The sequence below is a fragment of the Lissotriton vulgaris genome, chromosome 10 (assembly GCF_964263255.1).
Source record: "Lissotriton vulgaris chromosome 10, aLisVul1.2, whole genome shotgun sequence".
NCBI classification, from domain to species: Eukaryota; Metazoa; Chordata; class Amphibia; order Caudata; family Salamandridae; genus Lissotriton; species Lissotriton vulgaris.
The window spans coordinates 655,495,580-655,515,175 of NC_141698.1; the positions used below are offsets into that span (position 1 = coordinate 655,495,580).

Here is a 19,596-nt window from a genome sequence, read left to right on the forward strand (position 1 = left end):
ACTTCTGCCTGTAACCAGTACTGGGAGGCAAAACCTGCTAGACTCCTCTGCGGGGTGAGGGAAAATCCTCAGGCGAAATCAAGAGTAGCAACCCTGAAGCACCATCGCCTGCCTGTTGTCAAGACCAGTGTGCCCTGCGGAGAAGAGGAGAATGATTAAGAGAGCGAGGTCCAATGGGGAGGCGTAACGAAAGGATTCCCTGACCAAGGTGTGAGGAGAACAGCTGAGCACCGATTAGGTAGTTGGCCATGTTCAGAAACCGTCTGGCGACCCCTGTATGTCAGGAGAGTGCTGCCGTGATCTGAGCCGTGCAAGGAGCGCCGTGGCGGAAGCGCCAGGCCCACACAGCCTCTCCATTGTGACCTTGTATACCAGAGGGGCCACCACTGAATTTATTTGGGCCAGCAGCATGAGGCTTGTGTCTGGCAATATCGGCAACCATGTATGATAACAGGGGTGACCTTAGTTATGGCGAACACACAGGAAGAGTCTGCGCCCCGACCGTAACACAGCAACCCCATATGCCAGGAGGGGCTGCCGGTACCACTGTGGTCAAGAGTTTGAATCATTGCCCAGATGGGAGGATTACTGCTGTGACTGGTGGGTCAAGCCTACACCCTGTGATCTGCACCTAATAGACTCCCTGAGGACCGCAAGAACGCCACCCAAGACATTGCACTCTTGCTGGTGCTCCAGTTGGGAGACGGAGGATCGAGTCCCTACCCCACCCACCCAGAAGGGGAAAAGTAACTTGTGTTTTCTAAGTGGGAGCAGCTCAGATCGCTGGAACGAACATGCAGCACAGCTCGAAAGAGTCTCTGGGCTGCCGGGTGCAGATGCTGGTACAGCGAGCAGCTCGACTTCGAACAGGATCAGGACTCGGGAGCACCCGCAGAGAGGGCACTGCTGAATGCTTCCATACTGCTGGAGCAGGTAAGACTGGTACTGGGCCTTTGAGGCCCCAAGGGACTTGCTAACACTGCTTAGGCACCATAGGCACTGTTGACTAAATCCTAAGAAGTCAAAGGGGAACTCTAGTACAGCCTCCCTGTAAGCATTCCCTGGATGCAGCCACCAGTGAATGGGGAATAACCCTGACCATGTTATAAGGAGGAGAGTGGTGCAGGGATTGGCCAGACAACGACTAGTGCCCTAACCGCAAGGGATTACCATTATTGATCATAAATGCGGTTTTTCCTTTACATGTGCAGGGCAGAGTTAGAAATAAAATATTTATTTTTCATACAAAAATAAATACATGACTTGACATTGATTTATTGTCAGTACTGTATGCACTGAGTTATTAGTCGAGTTCACTAACCTGTACCTACACTTCCACCTGAGGGAGCCTTTGACTACCCCTCCCTCCCCCCACCACAGCTACCACTGAGTCAAGTACAGAAGGGATACTTGGCCCAGTTGTGCTGGATTCATAGTAAGTCGGGCCCTGTAACATCAGGAGTAAAAGGCCTCAACCATGGCTGTTGGGCCCAGTAGCCCCAGCATGCCCTGTGGCCCTCTGAAAGGGGTCTGATAGTAGAACATTGATTTTATTCTAATTCGAAGTTTAGTGTTAATATAAACAGACTTTGGCTGCCCAAATCACAGAGTAGGCATCGTTCAAATATTGACATTCGTTTTAACAATTTTGTTTCACATAAACTTTCAGTAAAAAAATAAAAAACTTTGTTGGGCATAAAAATGAGCAGGCTAAGTTTCACCAATTTTTAAACCTGTCTCTTTAAAAAGCCATTTACCCGTCTTTCTGTACATCACTTGGACTATAGAGATACCAAAAGAGTGTTTTACTTAATTTTTTTCATCAAAATATCAATAAAGCTTGACTCTGCTCTTAACTTGTCTGCTGTATATACAAGCAAAATGTTCTCTTAAATCTACAAATATATATTTTTTTAAATAAAGGTTGATAAAATGGTGACAAAAATTCTGTAGTAAATATGTCAAAACACAATGTGACTATTTTTTTAATAACACTTGGATTGTTTTATATGGTGTGCTATGTACAGCACCTCTATGTTGTCTTACTGAAATTACAAAAACTTTCCACGTCCCATTTTAACAAATGCTTTCTTGAAAAACGTTTAAGTTGTCTGAAGTTCCACTACATATTATCCCATACACACTTACAATATGTGCACAAAATCAAAATCTGAAAAATAAAACGGGACATGGGGAAAAAAATACAAAACAAGCTTTCTTACAATTCGTTAAAGATGCAAAATTACCATTGTTGATTGATTGATTTATTTGTTGATTAATTAAAACCATTACAACAAAGGACAGAAATAAATACAACACATTACCTAATTGAATATTCCAGGATACAATGCATAAAGTTGACCACACTCAATTAACTTTTTCCAGTTCGGGGTAATTTAAAATTATTATTTCATTTTTAAAACAGTCTATAGGGCTTGGCATTTTCCAGGGATAAAGTGCACGTATGTCATTCGATAAAAATAATAAACATAATAAATGGAACATTATCTAAAAAGTAGTACTCTAAAAACAAACAATTAGTACATTAAAAAGAGCCATAGAAATAATTCATCATCACCTTAAAAACAGCAACATCCTCATTTCACAGCCGTTACAAATTTAACATATACTTTGGGTGTCAACCTTACATAATTTCATTTCCACTGTAAGCATAAATTTTACAAATTGGTGTATTATATGGACGTTGACACCGCTTAAGCAAAATATTAATGCCGATCTAAAAGTCCTAAGTCCCATTTCTTTAAAAATAGGTTTTAAAATTGTTTTCCGTTCCTTCATCATTTTTGGGCATAGTGTTACCATATGCAGCAAGGTTTCATCATATTGCCCACATAACCGACAAATATTTGATGCTCATTTGGACTTCCATTTAGGGGTTCTATCTTTGGTTGGATAGATTCCAAACCTTAATAACATAAATTACCAAATAATTCAAACTCCATGACAATCTATGCAATAATAAAGAGTGCACACAACTAATGTAGACATAACTAACATCTAATGAGAATAAGGTTAACAAACATATTAAATGATTGCGATGGGAAAAAGAGTGTTTTTTACAACATACAGGAGTCAATGTTTAGTCATAAAGGGGACAGAAACAAAAGGATTTGATTCTGAGAAATCTCTCCATCTGCTGAGTTTAAAAGTCTGCTATGTGATCAAATCTAATCTTAACCATAGCATCTTCCAGTGTGTTAACAAGACATCATATAACATTTTAAAATAGGAAATGTCCTGTATGTTTTGCTGTGCAATATACAGTAACTTCTATTTAAGGCAAAGTATACTTCCTCAACATATAGATGTGTAATAGAATGCCTTATATTCGCCCTAAATCCAAGGCTAGTGGATCAAAGAAATATAGTGTTGATATACCCATAAAAGATAACAATTATACCCAATACCTATACACATTTCATCCATAAACACCTAGAATATAAGTGCATACATATAATATATAGAGATTTTTTTTAAATAGGAGTGCTCCTAGGAATAGTCCTACCCTAGATAACCTGCAAAAACACTAACTCATCTAGGCACAAAGGGAAGAATGCCGAACAGACATCGTTGTTATCCTTATCCAAATCAGTCAGAATCTAGAGTGCTAGCAGCAGAAAGAAGCATGATAGGGTTGAACCCCAATTAACATTGCTTTAAGAGCAACGTGCCCAAGTTGAAGTTAGGCCACATAACAATTCTTCTTTTAATCAGAGTAGATTAAGTGCATCCCAAAAACAGCACTGTAATGGACATTCTAGGTTATCACATGTAAAGCTAACCATGGAAGTCGAACAGAACCACAATCAGTACAGACAGAGCTTTTGTGATCTACTCTTTTGAAGTAGAAATACGGAGAATTGTGTGGAATGCATGTAAATTCTTAGCAGGGAGTTCAAGATAATACTTATGTTTTTTTGCCATGTGCACAGCTTTGAATGCCAGCCATGGATCAAATAAGATTTCCAAGTAAGACAAGAAGGTACAATTGTCAATCACCTATTACCCAAAAACTTGAAGTTCTGGGAATTTTTTTTTTCATAATAGAAGAAAGATTAATGTTACGTGACCTAATTTCAACTTAGGTACATAACTTTGCTTTCGTCATGATTTATCTTTAACTCATTGGCGATCATATATGATGGCAAAGTGTTCAGAGCGTGCTACAATTGTAGCAGAGTTATAGCAAATAACAGTGATAAAGCTGCATGAAAGATCGCCCTGACAGAGTGAAATTAAGTGATAAAACAGGATGATCCACTTTTGATTGCACCAAGGGAGTATCAAGATCTCTAAGAAAGATATCAAAAAGAAATTACACCAGTACCCATGTCTGAGAAAGTCTCAACTGTAACAGATTTTATTTTGCTTCAAGCTTTTATTGGTTGAAGAGACAAAAGCCCAGAAATTGGAAAACAATTTAACAAATAAATAAAGCAGGAATCCTACAATTTAACATTTTGTTCCATAGTCCCCCTAGTAACACCGTAGGATGCCCTTTTGAAATCCGCAAAAGCTTGCTAGAATGTAATCGCATAATTTTCTACTTTTTGGATTGCAAAGAGCTAATGCCATCCAGTTAGGAAGTCTTGAGTGGCTTTTCATAATCCCATTTTGGTATGAAGAAATTATGTTATAATGGACATATGATGTTAACTAAAAGAAAAATACTGAGTAATAATTTTTCATGATTTGTCCACTTGGCAAGCAAATAGCTTGGCAAGTGGACAAATCATGAAAAAGTATTAATAATTACACAGGTTTCTAGAAGTACCCTTACCTAAGCTGGATTCAATTACTGTTACTTGCCAAAACTGGACGCCACTGCCTGTGGTGATGATGTTACGGAACCACAAGTATAGCAAATAGGCCCCAATGCAATATTTCTTCTGAAGTGTTTCTAGACCAGCCATCCAGCCCTTTACCAAATATGGTATGCTGTGTTTAATATCTAAAATAAGTGCTACAGATGGAACATTGACCTGGTAAAAGATAGGACTTAAATCTCTAGTATCAAAATTGTCTCAATTTAAAATATCAGTAAACTATTTAGTCCAAGTGCTCTGGCCAGCTTTTACTTTGGAAAAACAGGAGTCCACGAGGTTATTATTGGTAAATCGAGAGAAGCATGATTTGTCAATTTTAATTGAGACGCTTTCATTCTTTTATTTCATGCATATGGGCAAGTTTTGCTTTTTTTTATCACATCGTTCGAAGCACAGAATTAAAATTTGAAGTCAAAGATTTGACCACTCCCAATTAAAGCATGCAACTTGCACCAACAGGTATCACTTTTTAATCAAACCACTAAATGTGAATAACTGATGCTAAAGGTGAGTTTTCTAGCTTTGGTGGAAAGTTCACCTAAAAGATTACCACCCATCCTAGACTTAAGTTTTAAAGTGTAGTCAGGTTGAACTATCGGACTCAATTTATTTTCTTTATTGTTGGGTTCATTTGTCAAAATCTCAAAATAATGTACACAAACAGAAGATATCACATTTGATCATTAAGCCAAGGTACGACTTTTGTCACAGTTCATTTACCAGTATTTGGAAATCCTGGGGTAAAGGAATATGCTCAATAAAAAAATAGCAAATCTCTGCAAATGCTTAAGATATGTAAATATAAATAAAAAGGCAAGAAGAGATTGACAGAAAATGCAGGCAAAGCGAGGAGGTACTCTTTTTTTTTTAAAACCTGTTTATTGTTTTCATTCACAACTTCGGCAATAAAGTCAGGTTGAACAGTATCATATGCTACATTAGTCATAAATATCCACTCTCTAGAATGAACGGCTGACGTGGACCCACCCACGCCGCCGCTGTGCTTCCTGTTTCCTCGGTCTCTGTAGACACGCCCACGTGAACAGAACGCCGCAACTGCGGGTCCCTCGTTAGATGCTGGAGCCGAGCTGAGTTCGGGAAACTGTTCTGCGGGACCAAACGGAGCCTCTCGGAGTGTTCCTGCTGACCTTCTGCTTTTCTCGGAGGTAAAGGCTGAGCGCCGAGCGCTGTGCGAATTCGCTCTGCCCTGCCCTCTGTTCTACTGACAAACGGAGTTAACAGTGTGTCTGACGTGCCGGAAAGTGTTTGCAACACAACGCTGCTGTTTCTGCTCGGCACCCCGCCATACGGAGCGACTGAAATACTTGAAATACTGCTGGCACCTACAAAGACGAACTACCGGGAAACCGGGGGCACTGGTTGCTAGACGCTGGTCCGCTCTGCGAGGTAAGGCGCAGTGGGTTTTTATCCAGTTCGCGCTCGCTGTGCTCGTATTGTGCCCTCCTCTGAGACTCCACGCTGGTGCGGTCGTCTGTAAAGCTGGTTGCAAAGCTCTGAAAACTGCAAGGGGGTGAAGGGGTAAAGCAACGCTGCTGTCCCTGCTCGGCGCCTGCCTTGTCAGCTGTTATATGGAGTGATTAAAGCCGCTGCACCTTTGACGGCGAATAACTGAAAACTGGGGGCATTGGCCACCGGACGCTGGTTCGGGCGCTGGTCTGCTGTTCTGCTTGCGAGGTAAGGCGCGCTGGGTTTTACCCAGTTCGCTCTCGCTCTGCTGTACCGCGCCCTTCTTGCGACTCCTCACCGGTGCATTGACTGTAAATCTGATGGTGATTGCAAAGCTTTGAAAAACTGTGACGGGGCAAAGCTGACTCTCCCTCCTCATACCACATGAACCTTGCTCCTCGCTCTCTCACTTTGTAGCGATCTGAAAAGCTGTGAAATTTTCCAAGGTATAGTCCAGTGCATTTAAAGTTTATTTAAAAGATACGTTTCAGATGGCAGCAAGAGTGAGGGGGCAAACAGTCCAAGCCAGAGCTGGGAAATGAGGTTAAGCTCCCAATTCCGATCAGATCTCCATCAACCACAAAAGGAGAGAGAAAAAACAAAAGGAAAACTCAACAAAAAGAAGCCCTAAAACAGAAGGCGCTGGAATCCACTGACTTATACAGAAAAAATAAGTATAATGTGTTAAGGAAACAGGCTGAGGATGACGACATTGAGGAAAATGATCAAGAGGAGGGCGAAGAAGATGAAGAGGTAGAGAGCCTGACCTTGTCTGAACTATCTGCAGAACTGAGCTTGCTTGCTGTTGGCGACAAAGAAGGGAAAGGTGCGAAAGACAAGGGAACAAGAATGGACCAGGGGGGTAAAAATATGGAAAAAACTGACAAAACGGTTATGGCCGCTAATATGTCCTCTACTACTTGCCACGAGAGTCGCTCTACCCCGAAACAATACCCTCTCTTTTCAAAACCCCTTCTTCAGCAGGGACAGTCTTCAAGTACTCCTACACACGGGGGGTTAAAGCAGGGGAGTACAAGTGTCACTTTAGAGCATGATGTCTCCAACACTGGAGGGCAAGTAAGCAGCCCCACAACGCAGAAGATACCGACAAGGCTAGAAGATGTTGCGTTACCCACACCAACGGTTCCAACTGCGATCTCCTCCAACACTTCCCTTTCCCTCCATCCTCTGCTGCCATCGGCTATAAGCCCAAGCCCAAGCTCAGGCTCAAGCAGCAAGCAAACCATGATAGTTCTAAGTCAAGCCCTAAGCCTAGAAGCCTCCCCGATCTCCTAAGATGACAGCTTGCTTGCTCTTCCGAGTGCTACAAAAGCAAACACGATGGAAGATAGCCTAGTTACTATCCTCCAGGAAATAAGACTTTAAATCCTCTCAGGCTCAGGAAATTTCACTCTTACACAGCAGGCTTACGTAGATGGACGAGTGCCTTGGCAACATTCCATTCTGAAGCCGAAGTTCGGATATCTTCTCTAGAGGACTCTAACTACAATTCAGAAAAATCTTGTGAAGGCTAATAGAGAGAAATCCCACTTAGAGGAAAAGCTCCAGGACCTTGAGAATTATAATAGGAGATCTAATCTACGACTTGTAGGCATACCAGAGGGCCTTGAAGATAAGGATGTAGTCAGGTGGACAGATTCTTTATTGAAAAAAGCTATCCCTGAGCTGCAAGGTGGCCTGACTATCACAAGGGCGCACAGAGTCCCTGCACATAAACCTAATAATTTGAAATACCCCCGTACAATTCTGCTTAATTTTTCAGACTTTAGGGTAAAAGAAAAAATTCGAAATACCGCATTTTCTAAAAGAACTTTTAACGTGGAGGGGGTGAATAATTTTCGGATTTTTGGTGATATGTCGGCAGCATCTGCTCACAGACGCATGGACTTTGTGAAGCTCATCGACTCATTTAAGAGCAAGGGAGCCCAAGCCATAATAGTGCAGCAATCGAAACTCAAAGTCTTGGCTAAAGGAAAAAAAATTATATTCTCGGTCCTACACGAAGCCCAGACATTCCTCGACGGCCTCGGGGGGTAATTAAATAAGTTACTGAATCTTGCTGAAGTTACTATTACCTTAGGGCAGGCACTTGATGGAAACAGGAAGCACACAAGGATGCAATGAGATGGCATCCAAAAAGAAGACACAACAGAGAAGGACAGAAGTGGGACACTGGGGTCTTCGTCCACTCAAGGGGGGAGGGAAGGGGGGTGTCACAAGGGTGGAAAAAAGAGTTCAAAGGCAATATGTTTTTTCACACTTTAATGATTACGGTATGAGCAAGGCTATTCTTCTATTTTCTTTCTTTTTTTTTCTCATCTTGCACAAACAATATCTCGCACTCGCCACTTGTGTCCATATGGATCAAGTTAAGATGACAAGACCCTATAAGTATATCTGTCTATTTTGCACTAGGGGGGGCTTAAACCTTCAAGCCCATGCTGCTATTTGTACTATCTTGCTGCTTATCTGCATATTTGCACAGACAACGGTATTCTATTTTTATCTGATGATAGTATATATTTATACGGTCTATTTTTTATATGAGATAAGATTTTACAATGTGTTGTCCATCTTCATGTCTTGCATAATGAATGGTATGTTTCCTCAAATAACATCACCTTACACTCTTGCTGCTCACTTGCATATTTGCACATTGAAATTTAGATTCTGCATGTATTGCTCTTTACTGTTATATATATATATATTATTTATCAGTTATATATGTTGCTGCTGCTGTCTGCACATTTGCACATTTGCACACTTGCATATAAGCTGAGGGTTACGTCCAATATCTTGAACATCAAATAACATGGTGAAATGTATTTCTTTAAATGTTAATGGCCTGAATAACGTTCGTAAAAGGAACGCTATTGAGTGCTGGTTGAAAAACCTTGTACCAGATGTCATCTATTTCCAAGAAACCCATCACCAAGATCAGGCAGAGTCAGCTAAACTCTTCAAAAGCTGGGCGGGCTATAACATATCTGCTCCTGCCGGGATGGCCCAGAGAGGAGTTTCCATATTAATAGGGAGACATGTAGGTTTTAATCTCGAAGGGACGTGCATAGACCCCAGAGGCAGATGGGCAGTTGCACACGATAAATTAAACAATGTTAATGTTATGCTTGCCACAATCTATGCACCAATTTTGGACGACCCTCAAGCTATTCTACAGGTTAAGCAGGCATTAACCGGTCTTTCTGGGCCAATAATTTGGGGGGGCGATTTTAATCTATTACAAAACCCCCGATTGGATTCTTCCAAGAAAGACCGCTGACAGAATAAACCCCAAGTTGCCTTAGCTGTCCAAAGTTGTAAAATTGACCTTGATGTTACTGACCATTGGCGTAATTTAAATCCTACCAAGCACGAGTATACATGCCACTCAGCAAAATATAATTCTGCGTCAAGGCTAGATTTTTTTCTATTATCCCATGACCTAGAACCTTATAACTACGCCTATCTACCCAACGCTTTTTCAGACCACGCAGCTCTTGGCATGGAGGTCAATTTGGGGAATTATGAAGCAAGACCTACAAGTAGATGGTTTTTTAATAAACTTAACCTTCTTAACCAACAATGGTGCACGGATATTAATGAAAAGATAGAGCAATTTTTCATACAGAATAGAGGTACAGCCCCATTAAATATAATCTGGGATGCATTTAAAGCCACTTTACGTGGAATAATTACATCTAAAGAAATTCCCAAGCTTAAGGCAAGAAGGGAGGAGAAAATCAAACTCCAAACTGAACTTTCGCAGGCAACCCAAGATCACTACAGGGTCAGATTTATGATCTCTGGACACAAACTCCACGAGGCGAAGTGCAGGATGAAGGATTTTTATTATGATTTAGGTGAGATAAATAGTAATTCACAAGCACAAAAGATTTATGAGGAGAGTGAGTACACAGGAAAGCTGCTGGCCTGGCAATCTAAAGAAAAGCAGGTGCGTAATAGAATAGATCAGCTAATAGATCCCATCACTAAAATACAAGTTAAGACCACCACTTCCATCAGTGAGTTGTTTTTAAAACACTATGAGGGGATATATCAAGCGACTGAGGGGGCTACACCCGACTATCACGGAATATCTACAGCCACTTGAAATACCTAAAATAGATGCTGAGGGTAAGAATTACCTTACACAGGATTTTACACTATTAGAATTAGATGAAGTGATAGAGTTCTTCCCCAATGGCAAGGCCAACGGTGAGGATGGCCTTCCCATTGAATTTTTTAAAAAATTTGGGAGAACATTACGTAAGGAACTTTTGAAATTAATTAATAACTTACTTCAAGGAAGTCCCCCACCGGACTCCTTTCATACAGCGGTGGTGGTCAGTATTTTAAAAAAGGAAAGGACAAGGAAAATATAAATTCATACAGACCGATTAGCCTTCTGAATACAGATTACAAACTTTTTACAAAACTTTTAGCAAATCGATTAAATAAAATAGTAGGATCTCTGGTAGCCCATGATCAGTGTGGTTTTATTGCAGGCAGGCATCTCCATTCCAACACTACATTTTTACTGGAGGCACTAGATTATTTTAAAACTAATAAGGTGAAGGCTCAAATTTGGTTTTTAGATGCGGAGAAAGCCTTTGATCTAGTGTCTTGGGATTGCCTATTTGCAATTTTACGTAGTTTTAATTTCCCGAATGTTTTTATTTCTCTTTTACGACAATTGTATATGAATTCTAGGGCACACATTATCGTCAATAATACTAATATTGGGTCCTGTGAGGTTACTAGAGGCACGCGAAAAGGATGCCCCTTGTCGCCAATTTTATTTGCATTATTTATTGTACCTCTAGCGATCGCCATCAGGAATATCAAAGCTGACCCTGCCCCAATATTAGGAATGACAAACATAAAATTATATGCAGATGATATTGCCCTTTTCATAGACTCTAAACCCTCAAGTCAACTGAAGATTTTAAAAATCTTCTCTGACTTTCAAAAGCTAGGAGGTTATAAAATTAATGTAAACAAAACGGAAATTATTCTACTTAACTGCACTATAGACACTTTCGCTCCAGAATTCAGGTGGATATACAACACGGATTCAAAGAGATATCTTGGAATATTTATATCGGATAGCCCAGATGATCTCTTTTCACTTCATTTTTTACCTTTATTAAAAAAGGTAGGCTCACTTTTAGATCGTTGGAATTTACTACCCCTGTCTCTTATGGTTCAGAAAAGGGGGTGGTGATGAACAGAGTGTCTGAATTAAGCAGACCACTCTTACCCAGTCCAAAGATCAGGGCTTGATCCATCACCGTTTTTCAGCTCACTGCACCATCCCAGCTCAGAACTTGGCTATATGCAAATTAGTCTGACCCTGGCCCAGTGCATCATGGGAACAGGGCAGACCAAACTACCAAGCCAATTCTTATACTGGGAAGGAAACAAGCTACCGGGGACCGGTTTATGGCATTTCAGCCGTCTTCGGCCCGGTTTGCTTGAATCCTGATGGTGCAATGAGCTAGGGACTCACATCTGAGTATACCCTTCCACGCTTATGGTGGACAAAAATTATTCAGAAAAGGGGGTGGTGATGAACAGAGTGTCTGAATTAAGCAGACCACTCTTACCCAGTCCAAAGATCAGGGCTTGATCCATCACCGTTTTTCAGCTCACTGCACCATCCCAGCTCAGAACTTGGCTATATGCAAATTAGTCTGACCCTGGCCCAGTGCATCATGGGAACAGGGCAGACCAAACTACCAAGCCAATTCTTATACTGGGAAGGAAACAAGCTACCGGGGACCGGTTTCTGGCATTTCAGCCGTCTTCGGCCCGGTTTGCTTGAATCCTGATGGTGCAATGAGCTAGGGACTCACATCTGAGTATACCCTTCCACGCTTATGGTGGACAAAAATGATTCAGAAAAGGGGGTGGTGATGAACAGAGTGTCTGAATTAAGCAGACCACTCTTACCCAGTCCAAAGATCAGGGCTTGATCCATCACCGTTTTGCAGCTCACTGCACCATCCCAGCTCAGAACTTGGCTATATGCAAATTAGTCTGACCCTGGCCCAGACATGAGTCCCTTTCTCACTGCACCATCAGGATTCAAGCAAGCCGGGCCGAAGACGGCTGAAATGCCAGAAACCGGTCCCCGGTAGCTTGTCTCCTTTCTGGTGAAGAATTGGCTTGGTAGTTTAGTCTGCCCTGTTCCCATGATGCACTGGGCCAGGGACAGACTGATTTGCATATAGCCAGGTTCTGAGCTGGGATGGTGCAGTGAGATAAATAACGGTGATGGATCAAGCCCTGATCTTTGGACTGGGTAAGAGTGGTCTGCTTAATTCAGACACTCTGTTCATCACCACCCCCTTTCCTGTCTCTTATGGGGCGGGCATCGCTAATCCAAATGTCGGTGTTACCCCTTTTCAATTTCCTTTTTAGCGCAATTCCCTGCGCAATCCAGGCCTCTTACTTTAAAAAAATAGAAGCTTTGATCTCCTCTTTCTTATGGGCAAAAAAATCTCCCAGACTAGCACTGAGCACTTTATATTTATCATCTACACAAGGAGGGCTGTCCCTCCCAAATATCAAAGAATATTATTTTGCGTCTTTTGTACATCATAGCCACAGGTTTTTTTTCTTAGATTGTCATGAGTCAGATAATTTTTTTATGAAAAAGATGTTGTTGGAATTGAAAATCCATGATCCGGTCAGAACCACGAAAGATCCAAAAAAAGTACGATATAATTCCATCCAGTGGATTTTCAAGGTGAAAACTCAGTTTTTTAAATTTTATGACTTACCCATTCTAAGTAATAAGACAAATTTAATAAATTTTAGCTTGGGAGATGCTTGCCGTATGGACAAAAATATATTAACTCTTTGGAAGGAGAATGGTTTTGAGAAAATTGAAGACTTCCTGCTGGGAAATAGGTGGAAATCTTTGGATGAAATTCATAGCCAGTTATTCCACTCGCACTTAACGCTGAACTGGTCCTTTATTAGGATACATCCAAAACTCAGAGAACTCAATATAGGAAATGTATTCAATAAAGAAAATATTTCCACTATCCTTAATAATAAAATACAAAAGAAAATGAGTATCTGGATTAAAATATTAAAAGAAAGTTAAGGACCAGGACCTCTACAGCAAGATTACTGAAAGATGGAAAAAGAGGGAAGATATTACAATTAATCAACAGGCATGGGACAAAATAAATAAATTCAATAAAACCATCTTTCGAGGAGCAAATTTTAAACGTATGCAATTTTACAACAAATGGTTAATATATATAACCCCGTCCTTTTTACATAATGTCTTCCCCCAAGTAGCCGACAAATGCTTCCGATGTGATGAAAAAGGCACTTGGAAACACATTGTCTGGGAGTGTCCAAAAATCCAGGTTTTATGGAAGGAAATAGAAAAATATCTTTCAATCGTTCTCAAAACTAATATTGTATTTGATGACCTAATTCCCCTCCTAGGTTGCTCTCCTATTCACACCCAACATGATGAGTCCCTTTTTATAGCTTCTTTAATAGCTAAATCCCTCATATTACAGTCCTGGAAAACAGATCTTGTTCCATCCTTCCAGGCATGGAAGACAAAACTACTCCGAATCCAGGGTAGGGAAAGAAAATATGCTCTTAGATCAGGGGCGCTCAAAAAATATGATAAATATTGGAGTGTGTTTGATCTTTAAATTAGTCCTGCTATTACTTAACCAGATTTATACTTTTGCGAGAACATCTATTAGTCTATTACGATCGTCTCGACTCCGCACGCTGCACTTTATAACTCAGCTCTGGAATATTAACTGAGAAGACGCTCATTGCATTTAAATGCTACGTACTGTTTTCATTCTAACAAAATCTTTTGAATATCAATGACAGTCGATTGATTGTTTGCTCTTACACAACCCTGCACTTTACAATTTAAATGTTAAAATGACAATAAGCATGAATGTGTTTAGTACTCTCTTTCTCGTACTGTATTAATTGGATTTCAACTGTATCCTGTTTTCTATATTGTATTGTTATATTTGAACTCTCAATAATTTTTTATTTTTAAAAAAAATAAATATCCATTCTCTCCATACATTTTCAACGCCTGTACAAAGTCTGTCAATTGCAGTCACCACATCGGACCATTCTGTAAAACCACACCCCATATTTACATTATTCCTCATCATCAGAACTTTCGTCTTCCCACTCTGACAGCGGCTCACATATATCCCCCCTATATTTGTTCATTGGTCCCCATATTTTGTTCCATTTCCGGGGGCATTTCCGATTTACGAACACTGTTTTTTCAGCCAGCATAGCCATGTCCGTGTCCTTACACCAATTTGCCAGTGACGGTCCCTCCACCACACCCCATTTCTGCGCTATGTTACGCTTAGCCAACATTAAGCCCATAGTTGCCCATGTTTGTGCAGGGCGCGTTAGGTCGTTGGGCTCCCACACACTCAGTAGACATCTGCGTGGTTCAGGGACCAGTGATATTCCCACCGTTTGTGACACTGTTCTTAAGATAATTTTCCAATAGTCGGCTATCTTGGGGCGGTCCCACAATGTATGAAAGAAGGTACCCCCTCCTCCCCACACCCTCACAGACAATATGGATCCTGCGCTCTGTCCATTTTGTATAAATTGTGCCTGGTATGGTATGTGCGGAGTAGTAATTTGAGCAGCACCAGCCGTTCAACTCCCCCACGTCTGTTACCCACTTCTCTCGGTGGGCTGCTGTCGGGTCCGGTAAGTTATTAATCAGATTACGGTATGTGAAGGATGTGGCCCGCTTTTGCATGGACTCTGTGAGAAGCCTGTCCTCTAACGGTGAGGCCTCAGGGACGTCAGTGTCCGGGGGCGGCACCGCCAATAGTGCGTGTTTAATCTGTGCGTAGCGAAAAGCCTCGGAAGGTGCAAGGTCATATTGCTGTCTAAGATGCGTAAATGGGATTACCATCCCTTTGTCCCATAGGTCGCCCACCGTAGATATGCCTATGTTGTGTCGTTGGTCAAAGCCCTTGCTATTTCTCAGGTGCCCTAGTCGTTTGGTATCCCAAAGCGGGGTGAGCCGTGTAATTACTCCCTTCCATCCCAGCCGAGTCTGCGCTGTGTGCCATATCATGACCGTGTGTTTTGTGGGACCAATTAGCTTCGTAAGCTGGCATTTATTGTAGAGAGCCGCCAGTACATTCCCTGTGCCCAGCTGGAACCTGTCTGCCTGATACGCTGGATCGCCCTGTGAGGCGGGTAACCATTGATTGACAACTTTAAGATGCGCCGCCCAGTAGTACAATTGAATATATGGGAGCGCCACTCCTCCATCATACCACCCTCTGTGCAGCTTCGCCTGTGCAATTCGTGCTGGCTTATTGCCCCATAGCAGCGTGGACACCTGAGCCGCTATTTGTTTGAAGTATTTCAGGGGCACTGGAAGCGGTGTGTTCTCAAGGACGTACAAAAATCGAGGCAAGGCCATCATTTTAAACAATGCCGCTTTCCCTAGCAATGTTAAGAGGAGCGATTCCCTATGCGTCACGCCTCTCTTCAAACGCTCCAGTGGGGGCGCCAAATTTTTGGAAAAAAGTCTGCAGGATTAGGCGTGACATGAATGCCGAGATATTTAAACGAGTCCTGCGCTACAAGAAGTGGGCAATCTACTGGAAGATGTGGCACGGGGCCTAGTAATACATACATAATGGATTTGGACCAGTTAATGGTGTAGCCTGATACTTTTCCGAAACTATCACATATCTTAAGGAGGACCTGCAAGGAATGTTCAGGCTTGGTCAAATACACCAAAATGTCATCTGCGTAGAGTGAGATACGGTCTTCCCACCCATCCGCCCATTGAATGCCTCTCACTTGCGGTTCTCCCCTAATCCATGCCGCCAGGGGCTCTAGTGCTAATGCGAAAAGTATCGGCAAGAGTGGACATCCCTGGCGCGTCCCTCTAGCTAGTGGTATGTTATCAGAGAGATGACCGTTGGCCGTCACGCATGCCAGGGGTCTGGTATATAAGAGGGGGATCCATGCACAGAACTTGGGTCCAAAACCCACATGGTGAAGGACCGCGAAAAGGAAATTCCATTCAACCATATCTAAGGCCATCTTCGCGTTTAGGGAGATCACCACCGCCGGCGCTTGTAGGGCTGGGATCCTAGCCAGCACCCCATGCAGGCGTCTGAGGTTTAGGGTGGTGTTTCTGTCTGTCATAAAGCCGGATTGGTCCGAGTGAATTAGATGCAGGCGGTGAGGTGTTAGCCTGTTGGCCCGTACCTTAGCGAGTATCTTAACCTCTGCATTGAGTAATGAAATTGGGCGGTAGGAGGTGCATTCAGTTGGAGGTTTCCCAGGTTTTGGGATCGCCACTATCGTGGCCAACCGCTAGTCGAGTGGCAGTTCTCTCCTATCTAGGCTGTCCATGTACATTTGCAAAAGGTGCGGAGTAATAATGCCTGCCATATGTTTATATAACTCGATCTGGACCCCATTTGGTCCCATTGCTTTGCCCGACTGCAGTGATCGAATCGCGGTTTGCAGTTCCTCCTCCATGAGGTCAGCCTCTAGTTCTAGGGCAGAAAAGGGGGGTGGTGATGGACAGAGTATCTGAATAAAGCAGAACACTCCTACCCAGTCAACAGATCAGGGCTTGATCCATCTCCGTTTTTTAGCTCACTGCACCATCCACGCTCAGAACCTGGATACATGCAAATTTAGTCTGTCCCTGGCCCAGTGCATCATGGGAACAGGACAGACCAAACTACCAAGCCAATTCTTATAATGGAAAGGAAGCAAGCTTCCGGGGACCGGTTTCTGGCATTACAGCCGTCATCGGCCCGGCTTGCTTGAATCCTGATGGTGCAGGTCTGTTAGGGTCTGTTAGGGTCTGCTCAGAGTGTGCATTGAGCAGCAGTGGTTCTGATGCGATGACAGGATGTAATGTGGTTCTTTGCGACTGTTCAAATCTGTGCAGGAGCGGCGATGCGTCGGTTCTGCTCGGGGTTGCGCCGCATAGCATAGCAGAGGAGATGCGTTGGTTCCGCTAGATCCACGAGGCTAGCAGAGCACCTTAAGCCCACTTCCAAGGGTCCTGGACTGAGGAGGCACAATTTGGCAGGGTACATTCACAGATGGCAAAGTCCAGGTGCAAGGTTGTTGGAAGCCTGCGTGTCCCTGAGGCTTCATATAAGAAGGCCAGTTAACTAGCCCTTGGAGTCACCATTGGGTACTGGGTTCAAGATATGCAGATCCAGTCCTTCTCACTCAGGGAAGAGAGCAGCAGAAAGCAGGTCAGCACAGCAAGGCAGTAGTTCAGCAGGGCAGAAGTCCACCATAACAGCAATCCTTCAGCAGCACAGCAGTCTTCCTTCCTGGCAGAGAAACCACAGGTCCAGAAATGTACTGAAGAGTTGGTATCTGAGCTCCACTATTTATACTCAGCTGTGCCTTTGAAGTGTGAGGGGGGGCTTCTAGAGGTTTCCCTGTGAAGTCCCCAGGCATCCTAACTTCCCTGGCTCCAAACTAACTAAAGCGGGTATGCTGCCCTCTATGTGGAAGCAGGCCTATTCAAGGTTAAATACCGCTGGGTCCAGCTCTACCCTTTCATTTTGCCAGTGATTGCCCATACAGGGCCACCTAAGCTCACTAGGATGGGTGGCTGTCTAGGAGGAATACACAAAGTCCAACTGTCAACTACACCCATTCAAGCTACCAGGGACAGAATACAGTCACTAAATAGTGAAGGCTATTAAATGTAATGAGGCAACTTCAATGATATCCTACGGAAGATGTCTTGCAGTAGTGAAAAACTAATTTTAGAGTTTTCACTACCAGGACATGCAAACCTTAAAAGTACATGTCCTACTTTGGGCTATTCAGGGTCTAACCCCGCCCTCTGGGATAGCCAGTGCCTACCCTAGGAATTACCTATATGTACTAACAAGAAATATTTGGGCCTGGCAAAAGCTTATTTAACCAGGTCAACATGGCAGTTTAAAACTGCATAGACAGACTGAAATGGCAGCCCTGAAACATGTGTAAAGGGCTACTTAAGTGGCACAATCAGTGCTCCGGCCCTCCAGTAGCATGTAATTTACAGGCCCTGGGTACAGGTCGTACCATTTTACCAGGGACTTACAAGTAAATCTGTCAATTGGTTGTAAGACGATATTACCATGTTTAAGAGAGTGAGCACAAACACTTTAGCACTGGTTAGCAGTCCGGAGGCCAACAAAAATAAAATCAGTACAAAATGGAAGAGGGAATCAAAAAGTTGGGGGATGACCCAGCAGAATGAGCCAAGTCCAACATGGAGGAACATGGTTGATTAAAGGAAATGTAATTATTTTTTATATCAAAGTTAAACTGGAAAGACTATAAAAAGTCTTCCTTTAAGAAGATGAAGTACAGGTGAAGTCTTCCTTTAAGGAGATGAAGTACAGGTGTTTATTTAAACGTTTTTTTAATACAACAGTCCTCATTAAAAAAAAAACGAAAAAGAAATACTGGAGATTAGAAAACACCCTCATAGTTGTGCCTCAGAGGTCAAAATATGGGTGCTATTAAGTGCACGTATTGATTGTGACCATGACGACAAACAATACATTGCTGAAGCCATGTGTGTGCCCAATGGTGAACCGAACACTGCTGTATGCTTTATCATCATGTTTTATGGAACTCTTAAAATAGGCAAAGTACATTCTGTTTTTCTTGGCATGTGTCCATCCCGAAATATGCTCCGCATACGATCAGAGTTATAGTAATTGAGTCTGCATGAATTGCTTAAATATTTACAGTCATTGCGGGACACACCTGGCAAACCACGTGGCATACCAAATAAAAAATCCATCTACATCCTCTGCCATACACATTTTATAACTCTTTTGGTGAAAGGGTGTGTGTGTGTATACACACACGCACACACACATACATACATACATACATACATACATATATATATATATACATATATATATATATATATATATATATATATATATATATATATATACAGCTAAAAATTAAGTTTCAACAATTAATTCTTAAGTCACAAACCTACCTAGCGTTCTGGACATCACAGGAAGAGCAGAACTGAGAACTAGAATTGACACACAATTCCCAATGATCTACGAAAACATAAGGAAGAAAATCAATACAAGACAACCTTGACTGGCTAGTAATATGTGACTTTAGGAAAACAGCTGAAACTTGATGAAACATAGTGCTTAAATGATTCCGTACCGAGTCGAACATACTTTAAATCTTTTTT

The 19,596-nt window shown here is 42.2% G+C and overlaps 1 protein-coding gene across 1 annotated transcript in view; it reads right to left on the bottom strand.

Annotated features, from left to right (window-relative positions):
• Window positions 1–19,596, bottom strand: part of LMBR1 (limb development membrane protein 1) — an 802,485-nt gene that overhangs the window by 42,208 nt on the left and 740,681 nt on the right. The window contains exon 15 of the mRNA XM_086941490.1: window positions 19,387–19,453. Coding sequence (XP_086797616.1) covers window positions 19,387–19,453 — 67 coding nt within the window. The remainder of the gene's footprint in view (window positions 1–19,386; window positions 19,454–19,596) is intronic.